The sequence below is a fragment of the Acinonyx jubatus genome, chromosome A3, assembly GCF_027475565.1.
Source record: "Acinonyx jubatus isolate Ajub_Pintada_27869175 chromosome A3, VMU_Ajub_asm_v1.0, whole genome shotgun sequence".
In the NCBI taxonomy this organism is placed as follows: domain Eukaryota; kingdom Metazoa; phylum Chordata; class Mammalia; order Carnivora; family Felidae; genus Acinonyx; species Acinonyx jubatus.
This window is the reverse complement of record NC_069388.1, coordinates 671,755-698,225: the sequence shown is the minus strand read 5'-3', so window position 1 is coordinate 698,225 and position 26,471 is coordinate 671,755. Positions and strand designations below refer to the sequence as shown.

General features: G+C 58.3%; 2 protein-coding genes across 12 annotated transcripts in view; one reads left to right on the top strand and one right to left on the bottom strand.

The window, feature by feature from the left end:
- The first annotated feature begins 203 nt into the window (after positions 1-203).
- Positions 204-4,603, top strand: SLC2A4RG (SLC2A4 regulator). 9 transcript variants are annotated; one of them, XM_027046805.2, is made up of 8 exons: positions 509-754; positions 1,078-1,238; positions 2,158-2,267; positions 2,698-2,876; positions 2,949-3,049; positions 3,148-3,415; positions 3,500-3,591; positions 3,678-4,603. In XM_027046805.2, exons 1-8 carry the CDS (start codon positions 644-646, stop codon positions 3,787-3,789), a joined length of 1,134 nt encoding a protein of 377 aa, XP_026902606.2. In that variant the 5' UTR covers positions 509-643; the 3' UTR covers positions 3,790-4,603. The 9 variants fall into 9 exon arrangements, with proteins under 9 accessions (XP_053055671.1, XP_053055670.1, XP_053055669.1 ...); XM_027046806.2 differs by having other exon boundaries at positions 513-754; positions 3,151-3,415; XM_053199696.1 differs by lacking the exon at positions 1,078-1,238 and having other exon boundaries at positions 204-754; positions 3,151-3,415.
- Positions 4,604-5,644: 1,041 nt separating this feature from the next.
- Positions 5,645-26,471, bottom strand: part of ZBTB46 (zinc finger and BTB domain containing 46) — a 61,390-nt gene continuing 40,563 nt past the window's right edge. For all 3 annotated transcript variants that reach the window (XM_053199690.1, XM_053199691.1, XM_027046804.2), the window contains exons 4-5: positions 11,060-11,235; positions 5,645-8,319 (exon numbers count right to left, since the gene is read on the bottom strand). In XM_053199690.1, the coding sequence (XP_053055665.1) occupies positions 7,948-8,319; positions 11,060-11,235 (548 nt within the window). In that variant the 3' untranslated portion in view covers positions 5,645-7,947. The remainder of the gene's footprint in view (positions 8,320-11,059; positions 11,236-26,471) is intronic.

Genomic DNA, 26,471 nt, shown 5'->3' with positions numbered 1-26,471 from the left:
GTTGCAGCCGGCCCTCAAGCTGGCCGCCCCAGGGTGGGACTTGGACCCTGAACACTAGAGAGGGCCTCGCCACGCAGCCCCTGGTGTTACATAAGGTGTGGGGGTAGGTGGGCAGTCGTGCGTTAAAGAATAACCTGGTCCCGGGAAGCCCGCCAAGGAGACGCGGCCCCTTCCCCGGATCTGGCAACTCCGCGCGCGGGCACACCCGCGAGTAAGCCGGCCCTCCCCGGCGGCGGGGTCCCGCTGGCACCGGGAGCTCCGCAGGGGCGAGGGGCCGGCGGGGGCTCGAGGTGCCGCGCGAGCCGGGCCCTTTCCCCAGGCCGCGCGGGAGCTGCCGGCTCGGGGGCCGGGCCTCGGAGCACAAGCCAATGGGAGCGCGGCTGGCCCCGGCCGCCGGCCGCCTCGGAATGTTGATACAGCGCGAGAGCCAATGGGCGTGCGCCGGGGGCGGGGCCGCGGGGCGGGGCGCGCGAGCCGCGCGAAGGGGGCGTGGCCGGCCGGCAGCCTCCCGGCCGCGCGGCGCGGGCGGCGGCCGATTGAGGGCGGGGGTCGGCGGCCCGGCCAGCCCGGCCCGGCCCGGCCCGGGGCCGTGTCCTGAGCGTCCGCCCTCGCCGCTGCAGCCTCGGCACCCGGCCGGCCGGCCATGGAGGCCGAGCGCTCTCCGGTGCCCGTTCCGGGTTGCGGGCGCCCCCCGCCCCGTGCCGCCGGCCGGGACCCCGCGGCCTCGCCCATGTCGGTGCCCGCGCCGCCGCAGGTACCGGGCGCCGGAGGGCGGGGCGCCGACAAAACTCCCTCGCTGCAAAGATGGCGTCGGGGCCGCACAAACTTTGGGCCCCCGGGGGCGGGGCGGCGGGGGCGGCCGCGTAGGTCCTCGCGTGTCCGCGGGCCTGGCAGTGCGGGGCTGCCCGGGAGCTCTTCCCGCCGCGCCGGGCCGGGGGCGGGGCCGGGGGCGGGGCCGCGCTGTTCCCACCGGCCGCGGCCGGTTTGGGGGGCGGGTGCGGAGCGGATCCGGGGTGGGGGCTGGGAAACACCGCCCCGCGCGAGCCACCGCCCCCGCTGAGCCTGCCCCTTCCGCAGGGCCCTGCCGTGGGCGGCGGCTTTGCGGGCTTGGAGTTCGCGCTGCCTCAGGAGCCAGAGCCGCGGGCGGCGGACCTGGGGGTCCCGGGGACGTGGGCGGGGGCGGGAGGAGCGGCGGGGCCCCCGACGCCGTCGGCGCACATCCCGGTGCCAGCGCAGAGGTGAGCCAGGGTCCCGCGCGCCAGGCCGAGGTGGGCGTGCGCACACGTGCGCTGGCGTGTGCAGGGGTGGTGGGTGGGGCGCGGGCACGTGCCTTTTTGAACCCCACCCTGCGGTGGGGCTCTTGGTGGAGGACAGGTCTGGGCCCAGATCTGGACTTTGTGTCCCCCTCCCTAGCTCTCCAGCCCTGGAGGAGTTGAGCACAAGTTAGCAATATATAGCGCTCCTTGTGCCCCCCAAGCTCTGGGGCCAGAGCGCAGGGCTGGGAGGGGGCCCCTGTCAATCTGTGCAGTAGAGGCTGCCAGGCTGGCGTGAGGTTGACGGTGCAGGAATCCCAGGGCTTCTGACTGCCGGCTCCTACCCTGCCTGAAACCCTCCTGGGTGCCCCACACCCGGGGCTGGCTTCTCAGGTAGAGGCGGGCTCTGGCCTGGCCTGTTGGGGCCTGGGGACTCTGCTTGCGCTTGGAGCCCAGTCTGCCCTAGCTGCTGCCGACTGCTGGCTGCTCCCTCCCCTCCAGGCCTGGCATGGGCCCGCAGCTGCTGTTGCACAACGCTGGTTAATGTGTGATTTGGGGGAGGAGGGCTGGGTTTGGCCTGGCCTGGTTGAGGGGAGGCTGCGCTCAGACCCCTGTCCAGTTCCAGGCCCTGAAGAAGTCATGGTGGAACAAAGCCCAGGCTGCAGAGAACTCAGACTTTGGGGAGACCCCAGCCCAGGCCATGTTCCCAGAGGTTCCTGGAGATCTGGGGCTCTGTAACCTGAGCTGGGGGGTGGAGATGGGCCTCCGGGCCCGGTGCCTGGAGGGAGGGAGCGGGCGCCTGATCGCGCGCTTGTGCACGCACACGTGTGCATGCACGCACGCGTGCGCAGGGCCAGGAGAGATGCCTGAAGTATTTGCTGGATGCCACCCACGTCTCTTCCAGAGACCCCCCAGGAAAATCCCGGCTGGACGAGGTCATGGCTGCGGCAGCCCTCACCAGTCTGTCCACCAGCACCCTCCTTCTGGGGGCCCCAGCTGCAGCCTGTAGCCCAGGTGAGACTTGGACACCCGGCCTGGGTAGGGAGGCAGGACCACTGTCTTTCCAGGACACCGTAGTTGCCTCCCCCTTGGGGCAAGCAGCTGCCCTTTGCCTGGAAGACCACTTTGCGAATAGATCTCTCCAGGCCTGAAATAGACCTCAGGATCCCCAGTGCCTCTCACTGAGACCAAAGCCAGTGTCACAGGTGTGCGGGCCTCTCTGATCCGTTTCCACCTGGCGGGCTGGGCATCCCCACACAGGATGTCTCTGCCTATCCTTCCCTGTGCTGCGCCAGCTTCTCCTGGCCACCGCCTTCCCACCAAGCTCACCAGTGAACAGGCAAACAGGTGGAGGCCCAGAGTTAAGGGCCCTGCGGCGGCGGGTTCTGTGGAGCAGGCTGAGCCCGCTAAAAGCCCTAACATGGGTGCTGGTGTGTCCCCACAGAGCCTGGCTTGGAGCCCTGGAAGGAGGCCCTGGTGCGGCCACTGGGCAGCTGCAGCAGCAGCGGAGACTGGGGCTGGGACCTGGCCAGTGACCGGTCCTCTCCGTCTATCCCTTCACCCCCACTGCCCTCCGAGGCAGCCCATTTCCTATTCGGGGAACCTGCCCCAAAGAAGAGAAAGGTGAGCCTGAGGCAGCCCTCAGGGCAGGGTGGACGTGGTGGCCACGCCTGACCACCAGCCCCTGTCGCCCAGAGCTCCGTGCGGGTCCTGTTCCAGTGTCTGTGGAAGCGGTGTGGGAAAGTGCTGAGCACGGCCTCCGGGATGCAGAGACACATCCGCCTGGTGCACCTGGGGTGCGATGGGGCTGGCCGGTGGGGGCGGGGCAGCCCCCAGTAGCAAAGTGCTTCAGCTTCCCACCCCCCACCGCCCCCCCCTCCGGCCGTGTCCCCAGCAGGCGGCAGGCAGAGCCTGAGCAGAGCGACGGGGAGGAGGACTTCTACTACACAGAGTTGGACGTTGGCATGGATGTGCTGACAGACGGGCTGTCCAGCCTGTCTCCAGCGTCCCCCTCGGCCTCCGTGCCCCCCGCCTCCCCCCGCCTGGAGCTGCCAGAGCCTCGGACCCTGTCCAGCCTGCTGCACCCGCTGGCCCTGCCCCCAGTTCCGGTGCTGAGCCCCGTGGCACCCCGCGAGGCGCGCCGAGGTGACGACGCCTGCCAGGTGGGTGAGGCCACAGGCAGCAGCTCGGGGTGAGTCTCGGGGTGCTCAGGACGGGGGAGAGGACACGCCTGTGTCTCCTCTCAGGGCTGCCTGGCCCCCACCCGCCCGGAGCCACAGCCGACCACCGTCAGGACCTGTGTGCCGACCCCGCCCTCCAGACTCGGCGCCAGCCCAAGGTGTGTGCGTGTGGAGGGGCCAGGGCAGGCCTCGGGCAGAGGCTCCCAGCCCCGCATCAGCCCCCGTCTCCTCTGCGTCCCCCCAGGAAGCCCCGAGGTGATGCCAAGAAGTGCCGGAAGGTGTATGGCATGGATCACAGGCACCTGTGGTGCACAGCCTGCCGCTGGAAGAAGGCGTGCCAGCGCTTCCTGGACTGAGCCCCCCACCCCGCCCCCCACCCCCATGCCAGCGCTCCCTGGACTGAGCCCCCCCATCCCGCCCCCTGCCCCCCGCCCCCATGCCAGCGCTCCCTGGACTGAGCCCCCCATCCCGCCCCCTGCACCCCGCCCCCATGCCAGCGCTCCCTGGACTGAGGGTCCCCCATCCTGCCCCCCCCATGCCAGCACTCCCTGGACTGAGCCCCCCCATGGCCCCTGCACCCCCCCACCTCTCTGTGCCCGCGCTCCCTGGACTGAGGCCCTCCCCGCCCCCACCCCCACCCGCACTTCCTGGACTGAGCCCCCCACCCATCCCCATGCCCCACACCGTGCTGCTGCCTGCTCTCCAGGACTTTTTAAAGGAAAAAATAAGCTACCCCCGACTCCCCAGCCTGGGGCTTCTCCCAGCTGCAGGGTCTACTTTTTAACAGTGGGGGAAGTTGGTGACCCTGGACCCCCAGAGGTTGGGGGGGAGGGGTTCTTGCCACTCAAAGTGCCTCTGAAGAAACCAGCCTTTTGCACTAAAGCCAACCTCACGGCCTTCCCCCTGGCCCGGGGTCCCTGGGGGTGGCTGCCCTCCCTGCCCGTCAGCCCGTGGACTTGTCAGGGCGCTGAGGCCGAACTTCAGGGCCGCGTGGGGGGCCAGTCTGTGATGCGCCCTGAGGGGAGGGGCCTCCTGCCTGCACTTAACTTGATGGTTCCAGGGCCCGGGGGCTGACCTTTGTCTCCTGTTTGTGAAGCTCAGGTGTCTCGAGTCTGGGCCTGGCCCTACCAGGCGAGGAGAAAAATTAAAGATTTGGGGTTTTTCCAGAAACTGTGTCTGCCTCCTGGGGGAAGGATGCGGAACCGGGACCCTGCCACAGGCAGGGGTGGGGGGCCAGCCGCAGACCACCAAGGGCTGGGGGGCAGGGGCAGTCACTCTGGCCACCTCCACCCAGGCTGAGGCCAGAGGAGGGGACACCGTGAAACACTCATGAGGCGTCTGCTTGAGCAGCAATTTCCCAGTTTATTGAAAGTGGAAGCTTTGCAAGAATGTCTAAGCTAACCCCGTCACAGAAAGGAACCCACAGGCAGGCCCGGAGCTCGCCGAGGCGGACAAGAATCGCAAGACCGCTAGAGAGGGTGCGCTGTCCGCCTGCCCTGTGGCCGCGGACGGTAGCAGCTGGACCCGTTACCAAAGTCTCTGCCCCCCGAGTATGAAACACGTCTCCGATACAAACACAGGTTTATGATGATTAATATAGAGTTGATAGAATATAGATCATCCCCAAGGGGGAAAAAAAACCACAACAGTTTTTCAAACACTGCCCTTTTTTGTCTGTTTTGTTTTTGTTGACAGGTTGAAAGCATGTTGAAAAAATAAATATTTAAGAAAAGCACACACAGCACCCTCACTACAAGTAGTTCTGAAAGGGCCACGTACAAAACACGATATAGAAGCTAAAAAATAAAAACCACCATGAAGTATGGCTTTCTTAAGCGTCGCACACGTCACAGGATGAGCGAAAATAAGATTCTCTTTCATAATATTGCAAAAAGTTCCAGTTTTTGCATTTTCTCAGAGTTTTCTTTTTTAAAAAGGAAGATGTGCAAAGTTGGAAGCAGCAGCTGTGTGTCTCGAGTCGAGGTCCCTATGGCGTCCTGGCAGTGTTCTGACTGCTCCCCACAACCCAGAGTCCAAATGTACAACCTGGTCGGGATCCAGAGCTTGATACAAAAGTCATACGGGTTCCCTGCCCACCCCCACCCCAAAGAACTCCCCACTCAACGGACTGCATTTTCCACTTTGGTGTTGCAAACACCAAAACACAAGACACAAACAGAAAAGTACAAAACGTGAAATGTAATCTACACATTTTTTCCTCTTCATAAAAAAATATTTATTAGTTTAAACATCGATTTAAAAAAAAATCAGTCACGTAAAAAAACCCTTCATTACACGTCTCTTCCCTCCACGCCTCCTGAGAGGTGACGGGTTCATCCCCGACGGCGGACAACCGCGTAGAGCTGAGGTTGCCACGCAGCAAACGCCTGGGGAGCTCGGGCAGAGCGGGGCCCTCGGTGGTCCGGTACAGTATTGGTTTTAAGGAAGAAGATGCCCCGTGGCACTGACAGCGAGCCCCCCAAAAGGCCAGCAAGGGCGGTCCAGGGCAGGGAGCGAGCGGGTCAGAAAGAGCGAGGTGTCCTGAGTGCGGAGGCACAGGTGGCCCGGGGTGTGGGCAGGACGGCCCGAGCGGGAAGGGGGGGTGGGGGCCGGTAAGAAACCCAGAGACACTGTTGGTAGCAAAGGTCTGGTTTCCAAATACATTTGTAAGAAAATCAGTCTGTGTAGAAAAGGGATCATAAAGTCGGGGAGGTACGCGGTTGGTTCTGAGGGCTCCGTGAGGGCTGCAGCCCGGGCCTCACCGGTGAGAGGCAGGAAGGGAAGTGTGTCCCAGAGCCCCTGCGCTGGCCTTGCCCACCGTGGGCGGATGGGCAAGCAGGGCGGCCAGAGAGGGCTTGGTCACCGCGCGGTCACCACGCGGGACAGGAGTGCAGGAGGCCGGGTGACAGCTCTGTGCAGGCCCTCTAACTGATGGATACTCGGCTGACTGTATTTAAGACAAACGCAGAAGTTGTGACCCCCCCCCCCCCGCAGGGCTTCCGGCCAGCCCTGGTCCCCAGCACCCCCAACAGCAGCCTGGGCCCAACGTGCTCCCGGCCACCGTTGGAACCGAAGTTAGGGTCTGGTGGCGTTTTCCTCTTCCACCTAGAAAGAACATATGCGACACAACGAAAAACCTCGTAAAAGCTTAGAGTCTGTGGAGAAGAGAAAATGAAACCACCGTCCGCAACGGGGGCTCCAGCTGAGCACCCGGGGGAGTCTTTGCGTGGCCTGAGTCCTGCCCAAGCCCGAGCCACGTGGGTGCGAGACGGAATGTCTTCGTGGTGAGGTGTCGTCAGGAACAGCTTTAACGAGGGAGAAGACAGACCAGTGTGCGTCCTGCGGCCCGGGGGAGGCTCCTCACAGCCAGGCCTGGCTTTCCACCCAGAAAATTAATAAAGAGGCGGGAGCGCATCTAAAGGGACGACGAGAGGACGAGAAAGACAACTCTGTTTCGTCAGGCGAGAAAATAATGCCAAACCAAGTATTTTTACGTAACTACCTCAGGACGGCTCTGACTACTTGAAAAGTTTGGTTACCCACGCGGGGACGTGTGAGCAGCACACGGCAGCCAGGAACACCGCCTCCAGTGTTAGCAGCAACAAGGCAAGGGCACTCAGGAGGGTCAGGAGGACTGGCCCAGGCAGGGAGGACGGCGGAGCCCAGGGGATGAGGCCGCCCCCGGGCTCCCCAAGGAAGTGCACGCAGAACAAAGAGCCCAGGCCCCCCAAAAGGACCCAAGTGGCCAGGCGCGGGGAGCGCTGAGCCCTGCACCAGAGGAGCGTGGCACATCGGTGGCCCATCGGTCCCCACCTGGCTGCCTCTGCCGGAAGATAGCACCTGGGGGTCCCCGGCCCCAGTGGGGGGCTTCTGCAGCTGTTTTATGTTAAGCACCAAAGCCCAGAGGCGGGAGGGCCACGGGCTTTCTGTACACCCGACCTGGGCTCCGCCGGCGGCCCCAACAGCGGCAAGAGACTGCGGCGGTGGCCGCAGGCAGTGACCGGGCTGCTGAGAAGAGGGGAGCAGAGCAGGGGGCAGGGGGAGACTCCACGCTGGACATCGGGCGTGTGCAAAACCTCCCTTAACGTCTCTTGGGCCTGTGGCCTCGGGGACCACGCTCACAACCGGGACCAGTGCTGACCTCGACCTGGCCATAGGGCTACGGTGTATCCCGAGGCCAGACTGGCCACACGGGCTCCCTCGACGCCCTATCTACATGTACCTGCTGGGGATCATCTATTTGTCCCCACAGACATGTCGGACTGTGTGCTCTCCTGGGCTCAACCCCACCCCGTGTCCCCCAACATGCTGTTCGGTTCCAGAGCCCTTACTTCCTGGGGTCATGCCTGCCTGTGAGCCTCAGGGTGGTGTGTGTGTGTGTCTGGGGGGCGGGAACAGAATAATGGGGGAGGAAGGGGGTCAGCATGGCCTGGCCGCAGGCAGGACACACACACACACACACACACACACACACACACAGGAGAGGGTGGTGCCGCGCCACCCCGGCCTGGCGCCTAGGAGATCCAGAAGTCCTTGTCCGGTGCCCCTGGGGGGCTGCCAGGACCCCGCGGAGAGTCCTCGTCCCCCTTCTCGGCCGCCAGCAGCGCGTCCTCGTGGGCCAGGCCCACCTCGTCCTCGTCCTCACACAGCTCCTCCTCGCCCTCCCCCCGCGGGTCGTCGGGATCTTCCAGGTAGGGCCCGTCGCCAGGGAACAGCTCGGGGGAGCCCTCAGTGCCACCGCCGTCCAGGGGACCGGCCACACCGCGGCCTGCGCAGTCGGCACAGACACCGTGGCGCCGGGAGCCGTGCTTGATGCCCACGCTGGCGGCTGACATGAACACCCGACTGCACAACTTGCACACGTACTTCTTGTCCTTGCTGTGGACCTGTGGAGGGATGGGCGGTCAGTGCGGGGGGGGGGGGGGGGACAGGGGGGATGGGCAGTCAGTGCAGGAGGGCGGAGAATGCAATTTTAATTCTTCATATTTTTCTGAATTCTCCAGTGTTCTAGAGCAATCGAGTAAATACTGTTACTGCAATAAATACACCACCAGTGGCATGATGGTGGAAGAGGGTTTGCCAAGCTGTGTCCTTCCTTCGCACTCGGAGCGCCCCCTGACTGATGGGTCACTGTCCTGGGGGCTGCACCCTCTGAAGGGACCCCTTCACGAGTCCCGGGCTAAGGGCCCCTCCACCCCCCAACTCAGTGGCACCACAGACTGACATGAACAGTCCACCTTCCCCGTCAAACCCGCCCACAAATCCCAGCCATGAAGACCACTGTGTCCCGAGGCACGGGCAAAGCTGGGCCCACACGTTCTGATTCTAGAAATGGAGCATGAAACGACTTGGTCCCCAGGGCCCTCCTGCACCTTCTCTGTTGTGTCTTAAACCCAGGCTTCCTCAACACTCTCACAACAGAAACTGTGTTCTGAGAGCAGGCTGGGCAGTGGGGGGGGGGGGGGGGCAGTGCCCACTGAGGCCCCTCAAAACCTGGGGCTCCCACGCGGGGAACTGAGGGCTGTGCCAGGACACCCAGGAGCGACAAAGGCGTCTCAGGGAGCCACTCGGCCAGCACCAGATGGCCCGGCACCTGTCCTAACAAACAAACGGAAGCAAGGGAAAGAGAGAGGATGCGGGCACCATGGCAACCCGTGGCTCCCGGCTGGTGGCAAGCAGCTCCTGAGACCTCACCGTCCAGACCACCCCTGGCCAGCTTGCCGCCAGCCCCTCTGTCTGCTGAGCGGGCACCGGCGTCTGCACAGAAGGGCCGCTGCGGGACAAGGTGGCATAGGGCGCCCCTACTGCCACCTGCTGTCAGCAGGGGTTCAGCCTCCTTGGGGTCGGGGGCGCCCGGCAAATTAAAGGGGAAGATACAGATTCTCTCCTCAGAAAAAAGCAAGCCCAAAACATTGGTAGGTATGTTTTCAGGGATTTATGACCCTCCCTGAAGCCCAAACACAAACCCAGGATGGAAACCTGGCCCATCCAAGGTAGCAACCACACTGAGCCTCAAATGGGATTGATGCTTCCTAAAGCAATGACATGGTTTTGCTAAAGAAAAGACGGAGTAACCTGGTAGTGACAACCCTCCAGCACTTCCGCGTGACGAGACACTACTCATCCCTTGACCAGGAGCAGCGTGGGCAGCGGGGCGCATGTCCCCCTAAGTTGCTGTACACGGTCTGCTAACATGACCCCTGTGCTCTCAGGGTGGACTCTGGGAGATGAGCGAAACGAGCCACAGGGCAGTTCCGGGGCCCGTGCCGTCCAGCCAGCCTGCGGCTGCTGGCCCCGCAGACCTGCCCCTGGGTCCAGGACTGCCACTTTCCCGCTCTGCTCGACCCCATCTGGGGAGACACTGCAGGATGGGGTCATGGGCGACCCTCAGTCAGATGGGCTGGGTGCATCCACTCTCAGGACTGTCTCCCCTCCCGCTTTGCCGCCTGACCTCACGGGAGCTTCTCCAGGGTGTCCTCACCCCCTAATAAGTGCCCCCCACTGGGCTGGGAAGGATGCCCCTTGAAGGGGGCCAAATGGAGGATCCAAGGAGAGTAAATCTGGATGTGACCCCAAAGTGAGCCAGAGACCCCCACTCACCCCACGGATGGACGTGCACAGCAAAAGGCCCCGCTCATCCGTATGGCTCACCCCGCCAGCAGTCAGGCCTGAGACTCTCACCTTGCCACCTGCTGCCCTTGTGCTAGGGCACACCCAGGTCACCCTCACCACTGCCAACACCGTCCCCCCACACCTCCTGGGGGAGGGGGGGTCTGCTCCTGATGTCATCAGATCAGCATGCCGTAGGGCTCCAGCCAAGTCTGTGCACCTCGCAGGTGACTCTCAACACCTCTGAGACTCCCAAACTCGTGACGTCGCCCCAGCGCCCTCTCCCTGCGCCCCCATGGCACACGCCGGGGGCTCTGGGCACCTGACAACCCAGGGCGGCCTGGATCTACAGTCTCACGATCTAATGGCTGCGAGCTCCCGGTGGCCCCACCCTCAGCCCTGAACTCCACCGTGTCCAAGGAAGACTGGCCACTGCGGGGAGCCTCGTGGTCCACCCCGCCCCCACGTTCATCACCCGCAAGAGTCCCTTGCCCTGTGTCTTTTGGCGAATCTGCCTCCCTGTGTCAAGACGACCTTCTCCTGTCACTTCCTGCCAAGCAAATCCATCCGTTGGGCATCTGCTCCCTGGCAACTGCCAGCTAAGGGTGCGCACAAGACAGGTAACCGAACGTCTTACAAGGCCACGGGGGGAGCGGAGGCTGGGTCTCACCACCACTCGAGCCCAGGCACAGAGGAAGGGACCTCACGGTGGGACCCACGGGGCCAGGGGAGGTCCTGGCAGGGGGAGGAAGCACTTGCCAAGGCCAGGCTGAGGGCTGGGGCTGGGGGTGATGTGGCCCCTGCCCTCAGCACCCCGACCCTGGGTGGGGTTCAAGGTGGTGCCCCCCACCACTCGGGCACCCCACATCACCTTCCCGCACACCTCAGCCCCCCACCGTGTGCCCTGGCCAAACCCTTGCGGAACCAGGACCCCGCCCAGAACCCGGCCCCGCCCCCCGCCCCCGGCCCCGCCCCGGATCCCGCCCCGGACCCCGCCCAGGACCCGCGCGCGCTCACCAGCGTGTGCCGCTTCATGTGCTCGCGCCGGGTGAACTTCTTGCCGCAGATCTCGCAGGGGTAGGGCCGCTCGCCCGTGTGGGAGCGCATGTGCCGCTTGAGGATGCACTGGTGCATGGCCGAGAAGCTGCAGTACGGGCACTTGAACTTCTTCCTGATCACCGTGAACTCGTTGACTGAAAGACAGCAGACCAGCCGGTCAGCGTGCAGCCCACCGGCCCCAGCAAGGCCCTGGCCCCTGCAGACTGCCCCCAAGCACGCCCAGCGCCCGGCCCCTGCCAAGGGCTCTTCCAGGAGGTCTGGTGTCAGAGGTGCTGGGAGGGCCGGGGCCAAAGGTCAGAGGCCACTGCTTCCGCTTTTTTAAGAAAGAGACCTTCTCAGACACAGCCAGTATTATCTTACCCATCAGCATCCGGTACCCCGTGGTGTCCACATGCAGAATCGTAACAAAGACACAGGTATAAAGACAGGAAGCCAGAGGACGGCCCCCAGCCCGCAGTGCTGCTCACGGCCACAGGCGGACGGTGCCCAGCAGGCAGTTGGGCAGAGCCGCCCTGTCCAAACATCTGCAGGCCGGTGGCATTGCATTTTGTGCCCGGAGGAAAGGAGCCTGCCTGAGCAGCTAGTGGACAGAACCAAGGGAGATGCCTGAGCCAGCCCCAAATGTGCCACAGCGGCCCGGGGGGGGGGGGGGAGGGGGGAGGGAGGGCTCCTCCCACCCACCCTTATTTCCACACTTCAGAGAGTGACGCCATGGGCCCCACAGGGGTCACCCCTGTGGCCAGCTTGAGCAGATGGCTGGGGCCACACTCCACACCAGGATGTGGCCACACCCTCAGAATCATCTCGTTCCACATTCCAGGTGGCCTCTTGGTCAAGAGGGTCAAGGGGGTTGGGGTCCCTGGTCCCACAGTGGGGTCCTCAGTGTGCAGGGCTCCACTGGGCACTGGGCAGCTTATCCTGAGTGGTGCCCTTGGCGACGGGGACCCACAGACACCACAGTGACCCCGTCTGGAACACACGTTAACCTAAAGACGTCCTGAAGACAGCTCTCACTGGGATTGCTGGGAGCAGCCAGATCTTGGGATCTCATTTCCTGCTGTGAAAGGTGGACATCTGTCTGGATGCAGCTTCCTGGGCCCTCGCATTGCCTTACACTCTGGAGGGCACTTGCCCGACTGCACACCAGCACCAGCACCCAGAAGACAGACCAAGGGTAACAACGGTCAAGACCAAAGGTGGGCTGCTGGAATGAACCCCAGCAGGGGTGTGGACACCGTCAGCTGGCAGTCTTCCTCCACACCCTCAGACCCCTGCCAAATGTCCAGGTGTGGCAGGTGCTGACCCCACTCACAGCTGCCCCTGGAGGTGCCCAGGAGGCAGAGAAGAAAACCAGCACCCCAGAGTAACGTAGCCCAAGACAGCGGGACCCAGGAAAGCTAAGGCGACTCAGACCCTGGGCCCCTCCTGCTGGAGGGGACCAGCCAGCCTGCCGGAAGCGTGGGCCACCCACCAGGCCGCCCAGAGGCAGGGACCCTCGCTGCCATCTCCGTGAGCCCTGCCCCGTGGCCCCAACTCCATTCTGCTGTTCACACCTCAGCCCCGGGCGTGTCGCCATGGAAATGACGCTGGCTGAGCTGTGCAGAGCAGAAACCGCGGACGCACCGGCCCCTGGACTGGCCTGCTTCGAGCTGGGCCTCACTCTCACACCTCTGTTCCTAGGATATGACCACTTCGGTGTGGGGGAACGCTGCTTCTCTCTCTGTTCTTTTTTTTTTTTTTAAACATTTATCAATTTTTGAGAGTGAGAGAGACAGAGCATGAGCAGGGGAGGGGCAGAGAGAGAGGGAGACACAGAATCCCAAGCAGCTGCAGGCTCCGAGCTGTCAGCACAGAGCCTGACGTGGGGCTTGAACTCATGGACTGCGAGATCATGACCTGAGCTGAAGTTGGATGCTTAACCGACTGAGACACCCAGGCGCCCCTGCTCTTTCTTTTTAAGTTGGCTCCACGCCCAATGTGGGGCTTGAACTCACGACCCCAAGATCAAGAGTTGGGTGCTCGGCCGACTGCACCAAGCAGGGGCCGCAAAGTAGCCTCTGCTCTTTTTTAAGTGTTTCTCTCAAGAACCCTTAAAAGGCATCTAAAAAATCAAGTGACCCGGGTTTCTGTATTTTCCAGTGAGACCATCCACCCACCACGTGCCTGAGAGCTGAGGACCCCGGGGCTTCTCGACACCCCTCGGAGAGCCGATCCCTACAGGGACACATTCCCAGGAAGACTTTACCCCCACTCAGGCCATCATGGCCCCCACACTAAGCCACGTGGACTTCATCACAGCTCACGGCCAACGCCACCGCGGAGCCTTGCTGCCGGCTCGCCTCACGGTTTCTGTGCCCGTGGAAAGGGTGCCAAGCCCCCACCGTGCCTCTCAGAAATCTCAATCCTGTCCAAAGAAGTAAAGCATTTTCCTACACTTAGGAACTTTTAACATGCATTTGCTTGCGCACACGCACACGTGTGGGGGGGGGGGGAGGCGGGAGCTGGGGACAGGAGGGAAGGTGCAGCCGGGGGAAGGGGTGACGCCAGAATGCTGCAGAGAACATGACAGCCAGCAGGAGACAGGGGAAACCACCAGTAACCCATCCCACAAGGTGGCCTCAGCTGACACCTGTCTTTGGAGTCCCCTTTCTACGCATAAACATATTGTTAAATCACAGAACTGGAATCGTCACGTACCGTCGTATAGAACTGCTTCAGACAGAAGCTGCGTACCGGCCCGGGTCAGCCCCAACTCACGGTGACCACCTTTCCATGCTATGCTTTTCAGTGGCAGTTTCACACACGCTTGTTTGTCTGTGTGACTGATCCCATGAGGCCCCCGCGAGAGGTCCGCGCATCCGAACACCTGCCGAGGATGTGCTCTGAGGAGGAGCACGGGGACCAGCTCCCCCAGCCCCGGCCCCGGCCCCGCGGCCAGGAGCCCCGAGGCCAAGCGGGCGTGATGGCGGTCACCACAGCCGCTGGGCAAGTGGCCACGGGCTGGGGAAAAGAGCTACAGGCGGGTTTCCGGGCTGGTGAGAGGGCAGCCTGCGGGCCCAGCGGCTTCTTCGGCCGAGAGGAGCCGCCCTTCCTAAGGGAGGGCCCGGAGGAAGGGGGCTGCCAGGTGCCGCTGGGGCTCTGGTCCCCAGGGCGGGGGGCTCCGGCACCCCCACGGCAGGACCCGGGACACGGGGACGCACACGGGGAGCTCTGAGCTGTGGGGGACGTCTGTCTGGCCGTGCCAGTCGCACCTGCAGTCACTTATCTGCCTCTGCTGGCCCGGCCGCCCCGTCAGGCAGCAGACTCTGGGAGGGAAAGGGAGACGAAGTGAACTTTTACGTTATTTTATTTAGAACCACCTTTTTTTTGAGAATGTGTTTAGTCATAGCTTCTATAAACACGACAGTTAAAATGCTGAATTACATATTCCAGCCTTCTGTATTTAACAACTCAGATGAACATGTGAAAAAAATTTCTCTGTGCGGAAGTGCATTTTTCCCTAGAAAAACAATTTAGCTCACACAGGCACAGGAGCGAGTAAGGCTCCCCTTCGGGGCCCCTCCCCAGGAACGCAGCCCCCATGCGGCTACGGGACGCTCAAAACATCCTCTGAAGTCACCCTGTCCCAGCACGTTTCGGTGTTTTCTTAGTTTCCTGTCTCGGCCAGAACACAACACTACAAACTGGGCAGCTTTAAAGCAACAGAAATCTACCGTCGCCCGGCGTGGAAGTCAGAGTCCGAGGTCCAGGCAGGGCAGGGCCGCTGCCTCTGGGGGCTCCAGGCGGTCCAGGCGTCCTGGGCCTGAGGTCATGTCCTCCCCTTCTCTGTCTCCCTCACGTGGCTCCTTCTCTGTGGGTCTCCTCTCTGTCTCTTCTAAGGACACTTGTCACTGAACTTAGCTCCAACGTGGATATTCCAAGATGACCTCATTTGATTACCTCTGCAAAACCCTTTTTCCCAAACGGTCACACTCAGAGGCTCCGGGTTTTAGGACATGGACACAGCTTATGCGTGGGCGGGGGCACCATTCAAGCCACTCATTTAGTGGCCAGCACCGTAAGCAGGGAGGGAAATGTTCATTGGCTGTCGTGACCGAAATAACTTACTCCTGGAAAGAACCTAAGACCTCTAGGACCTGTGATTTACAGTCTGTGTATCTTAGAAAAACTCTCAGCATCCCACAGCGTCCTTCTCATAGACACTAATAAAGCCCGAAGAGGCTAATGATGAAAGAGCAACTGAAATCAACGAAACAGCACAGATGCCATTAAATTGGAACAGACGCTCTGCCCATCTGTCCCCAAAACTGAACCCTCTGGCCTGGGACCAAGCATGCCAGCAAAGTAGCAAGCTTCAGTGGTCAAGGAGCAGGGCTTCAGAAGCTGGCACCAGCTTGACCAGAGTAAATTCAGCGACATTCGACTAGGATTTTACAGAAGCGTATCTACGAGGACACTGGTCAGCAAGCACCGCTGCCCCCCTGCCCCCCGTCCTGGACCTCCCCGGCTCTGTGCGGGGCCGCAGGAGAATCGGATCTGTCACAAGGATCCACCATTCAAGCGAACATTCCACGACTATTTCGTGGTATCATCAGACACTCCAAGCAACCGCCAGTACGAGAATGGAGTTGGCAGGTTGCAGACAGGTGCACAGGGCAAGTTCCTCCAGATGAGCACGCGAGTCTACCCATATTGCTGTCTGGATTTTTTAGCCTACCTCTGATGACAGTTTCCAAGAGACTCCACTTCATGTGAACCCCACTTTGCTTTCCTGTTTACAAATTTATTGGGCTATCGATTATTTTGTGTTAGAATAGAGTAAAGCTATGCTACGTCCAAATTATCTTTGGAAGCTTCCTAGCCTTACATGAAGCGCTCGTACCTGGACTGTACGGCTCAGTGAATCTTTACCGATGTTCGCACCCACGTGACCACCATGCACGTCAGGACTCTGCACGTCCGCAGCACCCTGAAGGTGCCCCTGGTCCCCTCCTAGTCAATGTCCCCCCATAGGCAATGACTGTTCTGCCCTCCGTCACCATACGTTTGCTTCAGGGTGGGATCGCACACTCAGGCCCGGCGTTATTCTCATAACAGAGTCTGCAACGGTCACCACATCGCTGCCTGGAGCAGGGCTCTGTTCTTGTTTGTTGCTGCGTAGTATTCCATGGTATGACCACATGACCGCGCACCCATCTTACAGCTGAAGGATATCCGACCTGACGGACGGTGGTGCTCAGATGGCTCTCATACATGCCTCCCGCTGAACGGGGCTCTCACTTCCGTTGGACATAAACCTAAGACAGGAATGCCTGGGCCACAGGGTACTTGGCCGTTCCATCTTTGTAGATACCAAGAAGTGTTTCACGTGGCTGTGCCAATTTATGTTCCCTCCTGCCACACATGAGTATCCCAGCTGCCGCATCTTCCCGGAGACCAGGCATCGCCGATCTGTCGGTCTCTGCGCTCCTGCCCCTGGTGGCCCAGGCGCCACACATCTCCCATCCACTGGAGACACTGAGCCCACCCGTGAAGTGCTTGTTCAAGTCTTCTCATGGATTTGCTAAGTTGCCTCTTTCTTAGAGTTTTAAAGTTTCATGTATTCTGAATGGGACTCTTTTGTCAGATATATTTATGGCAAACCTTTTCTCTACTCTGTGACTGGCCTTTTACTCCCTTTAAGATACTGTTAGTGGACAAATTAATAAACTTAATGAAGTCCGTTTTTTCAGACTTTTATCATTAGTGGTTTTTATGAACTGCTTAAGAAATTACCACCATGATCAGAAGCTATTCTCTCCTAGGGCTTCTTCTAGGAAACCTGTTACTTTTTATAATCAGGCTTATGATCCATCCCAAATTAACTTTTGTGCTTGGCCTGAGGCAGAAATCAGGATCCATTTTCCTCCTCGACATCCGGTTCCCTGAGAATCACGCGTGACATCCAATTCACTGAGAACCACATACGACATCCGGTCCCCTGAGAACCACGCACGACATCTGATCACTGAGAACCCCGTACGACATCCGGTCCACTGAGAGCCACGCACGATGTGCTCGCTCTGGCAGCACATATACTGAGAGCCACGCACGACATCCGGTCCCCTGAGAACCACGGACTGGAAAGAACAGCGGAGGCGCCCCCACCCATGTCAGGGTCTGAGCCAGACTCCGCTCCGCGGTCGGCTTGTCTGTGGATCACTGCAGCTCTGTAATCCTCGCGTCCACGAGCGCTCCCTCTGCAAGAGGCAGCCTCCACTGTGTCCACACTCCTTCTCTCCTGGACTCTGGTGCGTGCGCATCTGGGGTCCTGGGGTAGCCCCTCTGGGGTTGGCCGATTCCAGGAGATAACAAATAACTTTCCTCCAACTAAGTCTTTCACATGCGAGCCAACTCTCCCACTGCCTCACCCAGCACCACACAACCAGCCCCCGCGAGCCACTAAAGTCAGTCAAACTGGCCATCCTGAGCCTGCCGGCTCTCTCCCACGTTTGGTCCCATTGGTCCCGAGGAGGCCACAGTCAGGGCTCCTTCCCCGGCTGACCTGGTACATCCGGGTCTGATAGAGTGTTTTCTAAGGAATTTGAGCGTTCCCCCCCAACTTGTCAAATGTGTTGGCATAAAACTGTTCACAGTATTTTATTATTGTCTAATGTCCATAGGATCTTAGTGGTGATCTTTTCAACACCTTTTATTTACAATTAGCACTGCCTTCTATTTGTGCTGATCACTTTTGATAGGAGTTCATTAGCTTTATTAGTCTTTTCAACACACCGATGTTCCGTTTTGTTCACTTTCCTACTGGATGTCGGATTTCTAGTTCATTGGGTTGAATTTGCTATTCTTTTTCTCATTTCTCGACCCCAAATTAGCCTAAGTGCAGCTACAGGCATGAGGTCCCCTCGTGCATCGTGTCAGTCCTGATGGCTTCTATTTTCATTATCACCTGGTGGAAAATAGTTTATAATTTCCATTGTGACCTATTCTTGGACTTGGGGATTATTTAGAAGTATGTTGTTTGATTTCCAAACATTTAGGGGATATTCCAGTACCTTCTTGCTGTTATTTATTTATTTGTTAATTTAATTTCACTGAGGTCAGAGAACACGCTACGATTCCAGTTCTTTGGTTCTGAGACCTGCACTATAGCCACACTTACCCTTCAACTCTGTTCATGCCTCAGGTGCACTGGGAGGAGTCTGCACCTGTTGCGTGTGAATTCAGACTGGTTACTTGTGCTGTTACAAGTGGCACATCCCCGGACTGGGATGGGAGACACCTAACCCAGCAGCAAGTTGAATCCAGCGATAGATGAAACAAACACCTTGACCAGATGGATTTACTACAGAAACTCACGGTTCGTGTAACATCTGAAAGCTGTTCAGATCTCTGTCCTCCCTCACATTTGTCTGCTGTCCTGTCAATCACTGAGAAGACGTGCCAAAAATCCCTGACTCTAACGGTGGACTTGTCTTACTCCTTTGACAGCATTCAACTTTTACTTCCTATATTTTTTATTTTGAGAGGGAGAGAGACAGGGACAGAGACAGACAGAGAGAGAGAGCGTGGTAGGGAGGGCAGAGGGGTGAGAGAGAGAATCCCAAGCAGGCTCCACCTCAGGGCAAAGCCCAACGTGGGGCTCGATCTCATGACCCTGAGATCATGACCTGAGCCGAAATCAAGAGTCAACCGCCCAACAGACTGAGCCACCCAGGCACCCCTACTTCCTATACTTTAATACTAAATACGCGCACTTAGGGTTGTCACATTTCCCACAGAATTGGCTCTTCCATCATTCTGTAATGTCTCTTGAGTAAGATTTCTTCAGTTTACTTTGACATCAAGATTAAAGATTTCCTTTAGGGGTTTCCTTGGTTTATCTTATTTATCGCTTTGCTTTAATGCTTTTTGTGTTCTTATCTATGACTTATGTCACCTACAAACAGTAAACTTTTTTAAAGCAGATTTTTTCATCTTGTTATTGGAGTCTTTAGTCTATGGGTCATGACAGGCACAGCGGGGTGAAATCGATCATCTTAGTTTGTGTGGTTATTTGTGTGGTTTTTCTGTCCTTTATGTGTCTTGTTCCTTTATGCCTCCTTGCCTGCCTTATTTCAAATGAATCAAGTTTTATTCCATTTTTTTCTCTTCATCAGCCTTTAACTGTACTTTACCACTTTTGCCATTATTTACATGACTTCAAGAAGAATCCAAGAACCACTCAAGCTCATGTATCCCGGACCCTTTGTGCTGTTAATGTCATGCATTAGACTCCAATTCCTGTTTAAAACCCTGGAAGAAACTATAAATGTTGTTTTAAACAACCGAGATGCGTTTGCAGCACTCACGTGGTCAATTCTGTGGGTCGCCTGCCAAGGGCCACCCTCCAGCCAGCGTGGGGTCAGCCGGCAGTGAACTCTCGGGTCGGTTTGTTTGTTTGCACAACAACGTCTTCACGCAGCCCCGATCGGTGAAGGGCGTCTCTGTGGGCACATCAGAGGGCAGGCTCCCCGCGGTACTGGTAGGTGTCGCTGTGCCAAAGAGTCGACATCAGTTGTTGCTCCCCCGAAAGGGCAGACTTGTCTTCACCGGCTGCTTTTTTTAAAAATTTTTTTCTTAACATTTATTTATTATTGAGAGACAGAGAGACACTGAGCATGAGCAGGGAAAGGGCAGAGAGAGGGGGAGACACAGAATCGAAAGCAGGCTCCAGGCTCTGAGCTGTCAGCACAGAGCCCAACGCGGGGCTCGAACTCACAAGCTGCGAGATCATGACCTGAGCTGAAGTCGGACGCTCAACCGACCGAGCCACCCAGGCGCCCCATCCGGCTGCTTTAAGATGTTTCTTTTTGTTGCTGGTTTCCAGTAGTTTGACCATAATGTGCCCAGATGTTGTTTCCTGTTGCTTTATTCTGGAATTCATTCTGCTCTGGGGTTCCTGAGCTTCTGAAATCTGTAGGTTGACGTCTTTCATCAGCTTTGGGAAACAACTTCTGTCCCACTTTCTCCTATCTCCTTCTGGAATTCTAGTTACTCATGCATTCAGCATTTTCACTGTGTTTCCTGTGCCTCTTTGCTTTTATTCCATTCTTGGGTTTTTTTCCTATGAGCTTCCTAGTTCACTAATCCTACCTTACGCTGTATGCAGACTGCTATTAAACTATGTAATGAATACCGAATTTCAGATATTATACTTTCATTTCCAGAATGTTCCTTGAATATGTCAGTAGTGGGTCTTCATGTCCCTGCCAGGTGAATGTGGTGTGTGCCCGCCTTCCCTGGAGGGATTCGGTCACGTGGCTCTGTCACTTAGCACGTGCTGTCACCTCTTCCTAGACACCAGGCATGGCTGATGAGACAGCAGGGACGCTACCCGTGGGGTCACTCTTTTAAAGACAGTTAAGGTTTTATTGCATGTTGTTATGACTTCTGTTGAGCAGATAGATTCGGGACGATCACCCTCCCCTGTGGAGCTTTGCCTTAGCTCTTGTTGGGGCTAAATTTGGTCTCATTTGGTTTTGGTCTTACTCTGAGGGAGTGACTCTCATGTTCAAAGTGTGGCCCCTCTGGGGTCTCTGCTGAAAGCCCAGGGTGTCTCCTTGCCTCCCTCCCTGGGCCTGAACTGCCCTACCCCCCCATGTCCCAGAGCCGCACAACCGTGGAGATCTCTGCTCTGTGCATGGCTCACGACTTTAAAGGGCTCGTGTGCAGAACTGGGGGCTCCTCCTCTGTGGGTTTGTGCTTTTTGAGATTTGCTCCTCCAGTCCCAGACACTCTGGGTGCCCCGAAGGACACCCTCCATGTTCTTGCATAGCAAGCACACTGCTGCTCTGTGCTTGGCCTGCTTCCTGTCCCCCCGTTTGGGAAATCCACCAGCAAAACCTCAAGGTGAAAACATAGCTCGTCCTGTGTGCTCTTCCTCTCTCTAGGAGCACAGCCCCATATGTGCCACCTGAGCTGGCCAGTCTCCAGGGTGTGTGTGTGTGTGTGTGTGTGTGTGTGTGTGTGTGTGTGTTTGCCGGATTTTCAAATGGTTTTTGCCTGGAAAGTAAGCCCAATACAAGCCAGTCATGGCCTAAACTACAAGATCAGAGAGTTTTCCTTAAAATAAAGCAATGCCTTTTTCCCAGCGCTGGAGTTATATACACAAGTGCAAAACCAGCAATAATCAAGACTAGATTGTATATTGTGTCTGGATTTTGGGGTCTTTTTGATTTTTTAGGTAAACTCTATACCCAACATGGGACTCAAACTCACAACCCCAAGATCAAGTGTCACCCGCTCAGCGACTCGGCCAGCTAGGCGCCCCTGGATGATATATTTTAAATGCAATCTAAATTAGTAATTTAATATCCCCAAGTGAGTAGAAGACTTCAACTCTATACACGCACGCACACGTGCGCCCCTGCGACATGGGACTGACAGCCACGTCTGTGGCATCTCTCATTCCCCAGCACGTGAACACGGCAAATACACCAAGAGGCCCGAAGCGAATACAGATGTGGAGCGGGTTATGTGGCAGTAAATATACCTAAACAAGAGCCAACTTTTTATTACTGAAATTCTGTGTTCAAGAGACATTGATGTTACATATTGATAAGTTTTTAAAAAACTCTTTGAGATCAATCCATGAGCCACAATATTTCAACGAGAAATTCAACAAAATACGAGCAATGGATATCTAAATGCACCCGCTGAAAATTCCATATTAGATGGCTGTACAGTTTTAAGGGAAATAATGGTAAATATAAGAACCCAATCAGACAGCTATCTATTCTAAAGATGTTTCTTGCGCCTCTTGTCACTGGACCATCGACCACAAACCTATTTCTTTCTTTTTACAAACCTATTTCTCTTAGGCACCATCTAAGAGGATCATACCTGTCTGAAATGTGTGAACTGTTTTAAAATTTTTAAGTCATCTCCACACCCAGCGTGGGGCTCGAACTCACAGTCCCGACATCAAGATTTGTGTGCTCCACCAACTGAGCCAGCCGGGAGCCACGACCGTTTTAGAATTTTAACCACAGCCTTTCAGCACAACAGCACAGACAGTCCCCAGTGCAGATGTCCACACTCCATCCACCCCGGGGAAAAGTCCTCCAAGTGAGCAAATGAAAGGAAAAGCAGCCACCGGACCCCTGTGTCCCCACCTGGTGAACTCAGAACCCAGACACCCACACAGGCTCTTTCTGCCAGTGTCCACATTTAGGCCGGGACTGCTGGGCCAGGCCAGCCACAGCGCGGTCGGGGCTGGGCCCAGGAGGGCGGGGGCCGCCCGGCAGAGCGACGGGGAAGCACCTCCCTCTCAGAAGCCAAGCCACTTCTGCCTCCGCTTACTCCACAGCCCGGACTGGGGCCGCCCGCTTCCTTCCTAGGAGAGCGCCCGCTGCCCTGCCGGCAAAAGTGAGCCTCCGGGTCCCGGGCAGCCCGCCACATCCCCAGCCACCTGCTCCGTGCCAGTGAGCAGAGGTGGAACCCAACGCGCCCAACAGAGGCGGACAAGCAAACACAAGGCATTCTTTCCGAAAGGAAGCAGTTTCGGTAACCCTCCTTCGCACCTGGAGAGAGACGTCGTGAGACATACACATCAAGAGCATCGCGCGGAGGCCCTGTCCTCGGATTTTTCCAGACAGCAGTGGGGTCAGAGCCATCAGGTTCCTTGCTGCAGGGACGGTGGCATACTTCTCTGCCCCCGCAGACGGCAAACCCTACAACATCCGGGTGAACCCCAGCCCTGTCGCCCAGAGGAGCTCCGCCCACCTGCCCACCAGCAGGGCACTGGAAGGCCTTCCGCACCCGGCTGCTGTGTAGTAACAGCTTTGTTTTCATTTATTTGTTACTTATTTTGAGAGAAATAGCCAGTGGGGGAGGGGCAGAGAGGGAGGGGGAGAGGGAGGGGGAGAGGGGGGGAGAGAGAGAGAGAGAGAGAAAATCCCACGCAGGCTGCAGGCTGTCACAGCAGAGCCCGAAGCAGGGCTCGAACCCACGAACCAGGAGATGATGATCCGGGCCGAAATCAAGAGTCGGACGCTCAACCGACTGAGCCACCCAGGCACCCCAAGAAGTGACAGCTTCAAAGGCTCACATGGATGCCTAGTGCAGCCTCCACAGCTGTCCCCGTCCTGTGTGGTTCTGCCGTCACCCAGTGGCCACCAAACCTGAATGCCAGGCCTGGCTGAGGCAGAGGTGGGCGGGAGCATCTGCTCCAGAGCAAAGGTGCCTGGTGAGGCCTCTCCAGCCTCGAGGCTGTCAGCAGAGCCCTCTGTTTCCACGGGCGCCTCCCTCACGGCTCCTTTGCTGACCTCACGGTCAGGCTGTCGGAGCTCTGGGCACCCGTCAGGTTGCGGGGTGGGGGGGAGTGCTGGCCGCACGGCATGCTGGAAGAAGGCCCCAGACATCCTGGGGGGCCCCTGGCCCCCACAGACCCTCCCAAGGGCCAGCGGGGGCCAACTCCAGGGCAGGCCTCCTGTGGAGCCCAGGGCTCCAGCTAACAAGGGGCATCGATCCAGAACAAGACACAGACAAGTTACAGGCGGTCGGGACGTGACGATGCCACCTCTTATCAGGTCCCTGCCCTGTCACCATGAGGACAAGCTGTCCCATATCTGGGAAGGGAGGCTACAACTGATTCTCAGTGAACAGACACTCAGGGAAGATCCATGCACAGAACACGATCTATCTCCCACCAAAACCGTCCTGTTGGAAAAGACCGCATAGGAAATCAGTTAATTTCAGAATCCAAAATATGTGAGTAAGCTCTTCTTAGACTTATTTTCCTTCAGGGAGACAAGCAACCCTGGCAGACCTTTCTTTTATAAACAACCCCTCGGACCCAAGGAACAGGAAGGAGAACTCACTCTCTGTGACGTTCCTGAGGACCCAGGGTCCATGACGGTCACAAATGCGCAGCCACCAGCACAGCCATTTTTAACCCGCAGCTGACAACTCAAATGTCTTCGCATCAGGGGGAAATTCCTTAGAGAAATCTCTTGACTTAAATATAAAAACGTACGTTCAGGGGCACCGGGGTGGCTCAGTCGGTTAACCATCCCAACTCTTGATTTCAGCTTGGGTCATGATCTCACGGTTCCTGAGTTTGAGCCCTACATCCTGTTTGGGATTCTGTCTCCTTCTCTCTCTGCCCCTCCCCCGCCTGCTCTCTGTATCTTTCTCAAAATAAATAGAAATCAGCTTTAAAAAATGCACTTTTATTTAAATTTACTTAAGTACATGTCTACGTTACACGCACATGGAAAACGAGGGAACACAGTTGCTGGCACCTGCAGACAGACGGCAGGCGCCCTGCGGGGAGCAGGCGCAGAGGCATGCAATCAGGGTGCCGCACGCCGAAAACAACACAGCAGCGTGTCAACCGTGCCTCAGTAAAACGTACGGACACATATACGTGACCGACTTAACCTTACGTCAGTTTGTGAGAGCGTAACGGTAACTACCGCCAAAGCCCGTAACTTTGTCAACCTAGAGTGAGGTTCCTCTCACCGGGCCGAGCTGAGCACCAGAGACGTTTATCTGGTACAGCAGCTTCTGTTACGGACGCTCATCGTGAGCCTGGTACGACCACAGACATGCCGGGGATGCACCCGAGCCTGCTGGACGGCGGCTGATCCGGGACGCTCGGGACGTGGCGGCCGCTCTCACGTCTTACCTGGGCTTGGGGGGTGGTGCTGTCCTGGGCTGGGTCTGGCCATTCACCAGAGCAGGCATCCCGGGCTCTGAGTGGAGGGTGGAGGGGCCAGAGGGAGGGGCCTCTGCTCTGCGATGAGCATCCCCCCAAGAGTGACTGGGGCTGGTGCCAGGCCCTGGGAACACAGGAAACGAGTCTCACCCACGTGAATGGACACCTGCTGGTGGCTTGTTTTGGAGAGTTCCAGGAGCGCTGTCCTTGATCCTGATGCCGCGAGCAGAGCACTGCTATGCACGAAGCCTGGTTCTCGCCGGGGGCCGGTGTTTGGGTATTTTTATCAGCTCACCACCCCCAAACAGCCGGGGTCTCCGCGTGCGACTTGTCTGCGTTCTGGGTCTCTCTCCCAGAAGCAAAATGATTACAACAGAGGGTTCTAGCACAGAAAGTGAGGACACGTGGTGCAAACACAAGCACACGTGCACCTGTGGCCTTGAGAAACGATCTTCCGCGAAGTACTTCAAGGTGTGTCGAGCTGGGTGTTTCTCTAGAAGTGCGGTGACATCATCCAGTGCCTCTTTGCAAGAAGCCGCTTAAAATTCCAGGGTTAATCCAGAATCAAGGAAAGGTCCCTGATTCATTTTTTTAAGCAAGATAGGAAATAATCTTTAACCACAGTCAGAACAGAAAACGGTTCCGCTGTTCCCCACAAAGTGCTCCTGGACGTCGGGGCCGGCCTGGGTCACGCAGGGACGGGCACAGCCCGGCGGCTCCGGGGCCCACGCAGAAGCCCCCACCTGTGGCCACGCCACGTTCTTTTGAGGCTTCCCTCCCCGTGAAGAGCTGGAGGGAACGTGGCACGCGTTGCGCCCAGACACGACAGTGCCCGCCCGTAAGCACCGGGGGAAACCCTCAGCTCGTCCCTCACACGTGGTATCTACCGACTGAACACCAACGACGGCAGGGCCTTCTCAGCTCCTGGGGGGACGTGGCGGCTTTACGAGGCGCCCACCCTCCTGGACCGCGGCGGGCCGCTCCAGCAGCTCGGTTCTGTGGCAGTTTTCAAGGCCCAGGAAGGCGACGCCCGCGTCAAGGTCCCCGTCAGACCAGCCCACGCTCCCAAACCCCGCGGGGCCGAGTCTGGGGCCACAGCCCATGCTTCTCAGTCTCTACTCAGTGAAGCAGGACCGTGAGCAGGTGCGGTGCTGGCCTACCCCTGGAACTCGAGAAGAGCAGAAGAACCAAGTTACACCAAATCAACACGAGCAGGTCCTTTAATCAGTTAGACCGTTGATCTAGAAATGAAACTGTCCGAAAACCCTAACAGCCAAGCCAATGCGATTAGACCCGTTCAACCTCCCCTAGAAGGTTCCGGACCGCCCAGGGGGAACCGTGAATGCTGGCTGCTGGTTACCACTGGTGCCCTGCCTGCACGTGTGGCAGGCCCCTTGATTTACACACCTGCAACTGCTTCCCTTTCTTTCGCCGAACCGCCACGGCCAGGCCTTGTGCCCTAGCACGTCCCGCCTCCGGAAGGCCCGGCGAGCAGGGGCAGGACCCCACCCCGCACAGCCGCTCGAGGCTCGCACCACACCGTCCTCTCGCTTCTCCGGCTACGAGCCCACGTCCGCTGGGACGTGGACCCATTTGGGGCGCCCCAGAAATCATGTAACAACACGTGCATCGTCAACAACCCGCCCAGGGAGGCTGGAGCTACCGCGGCCT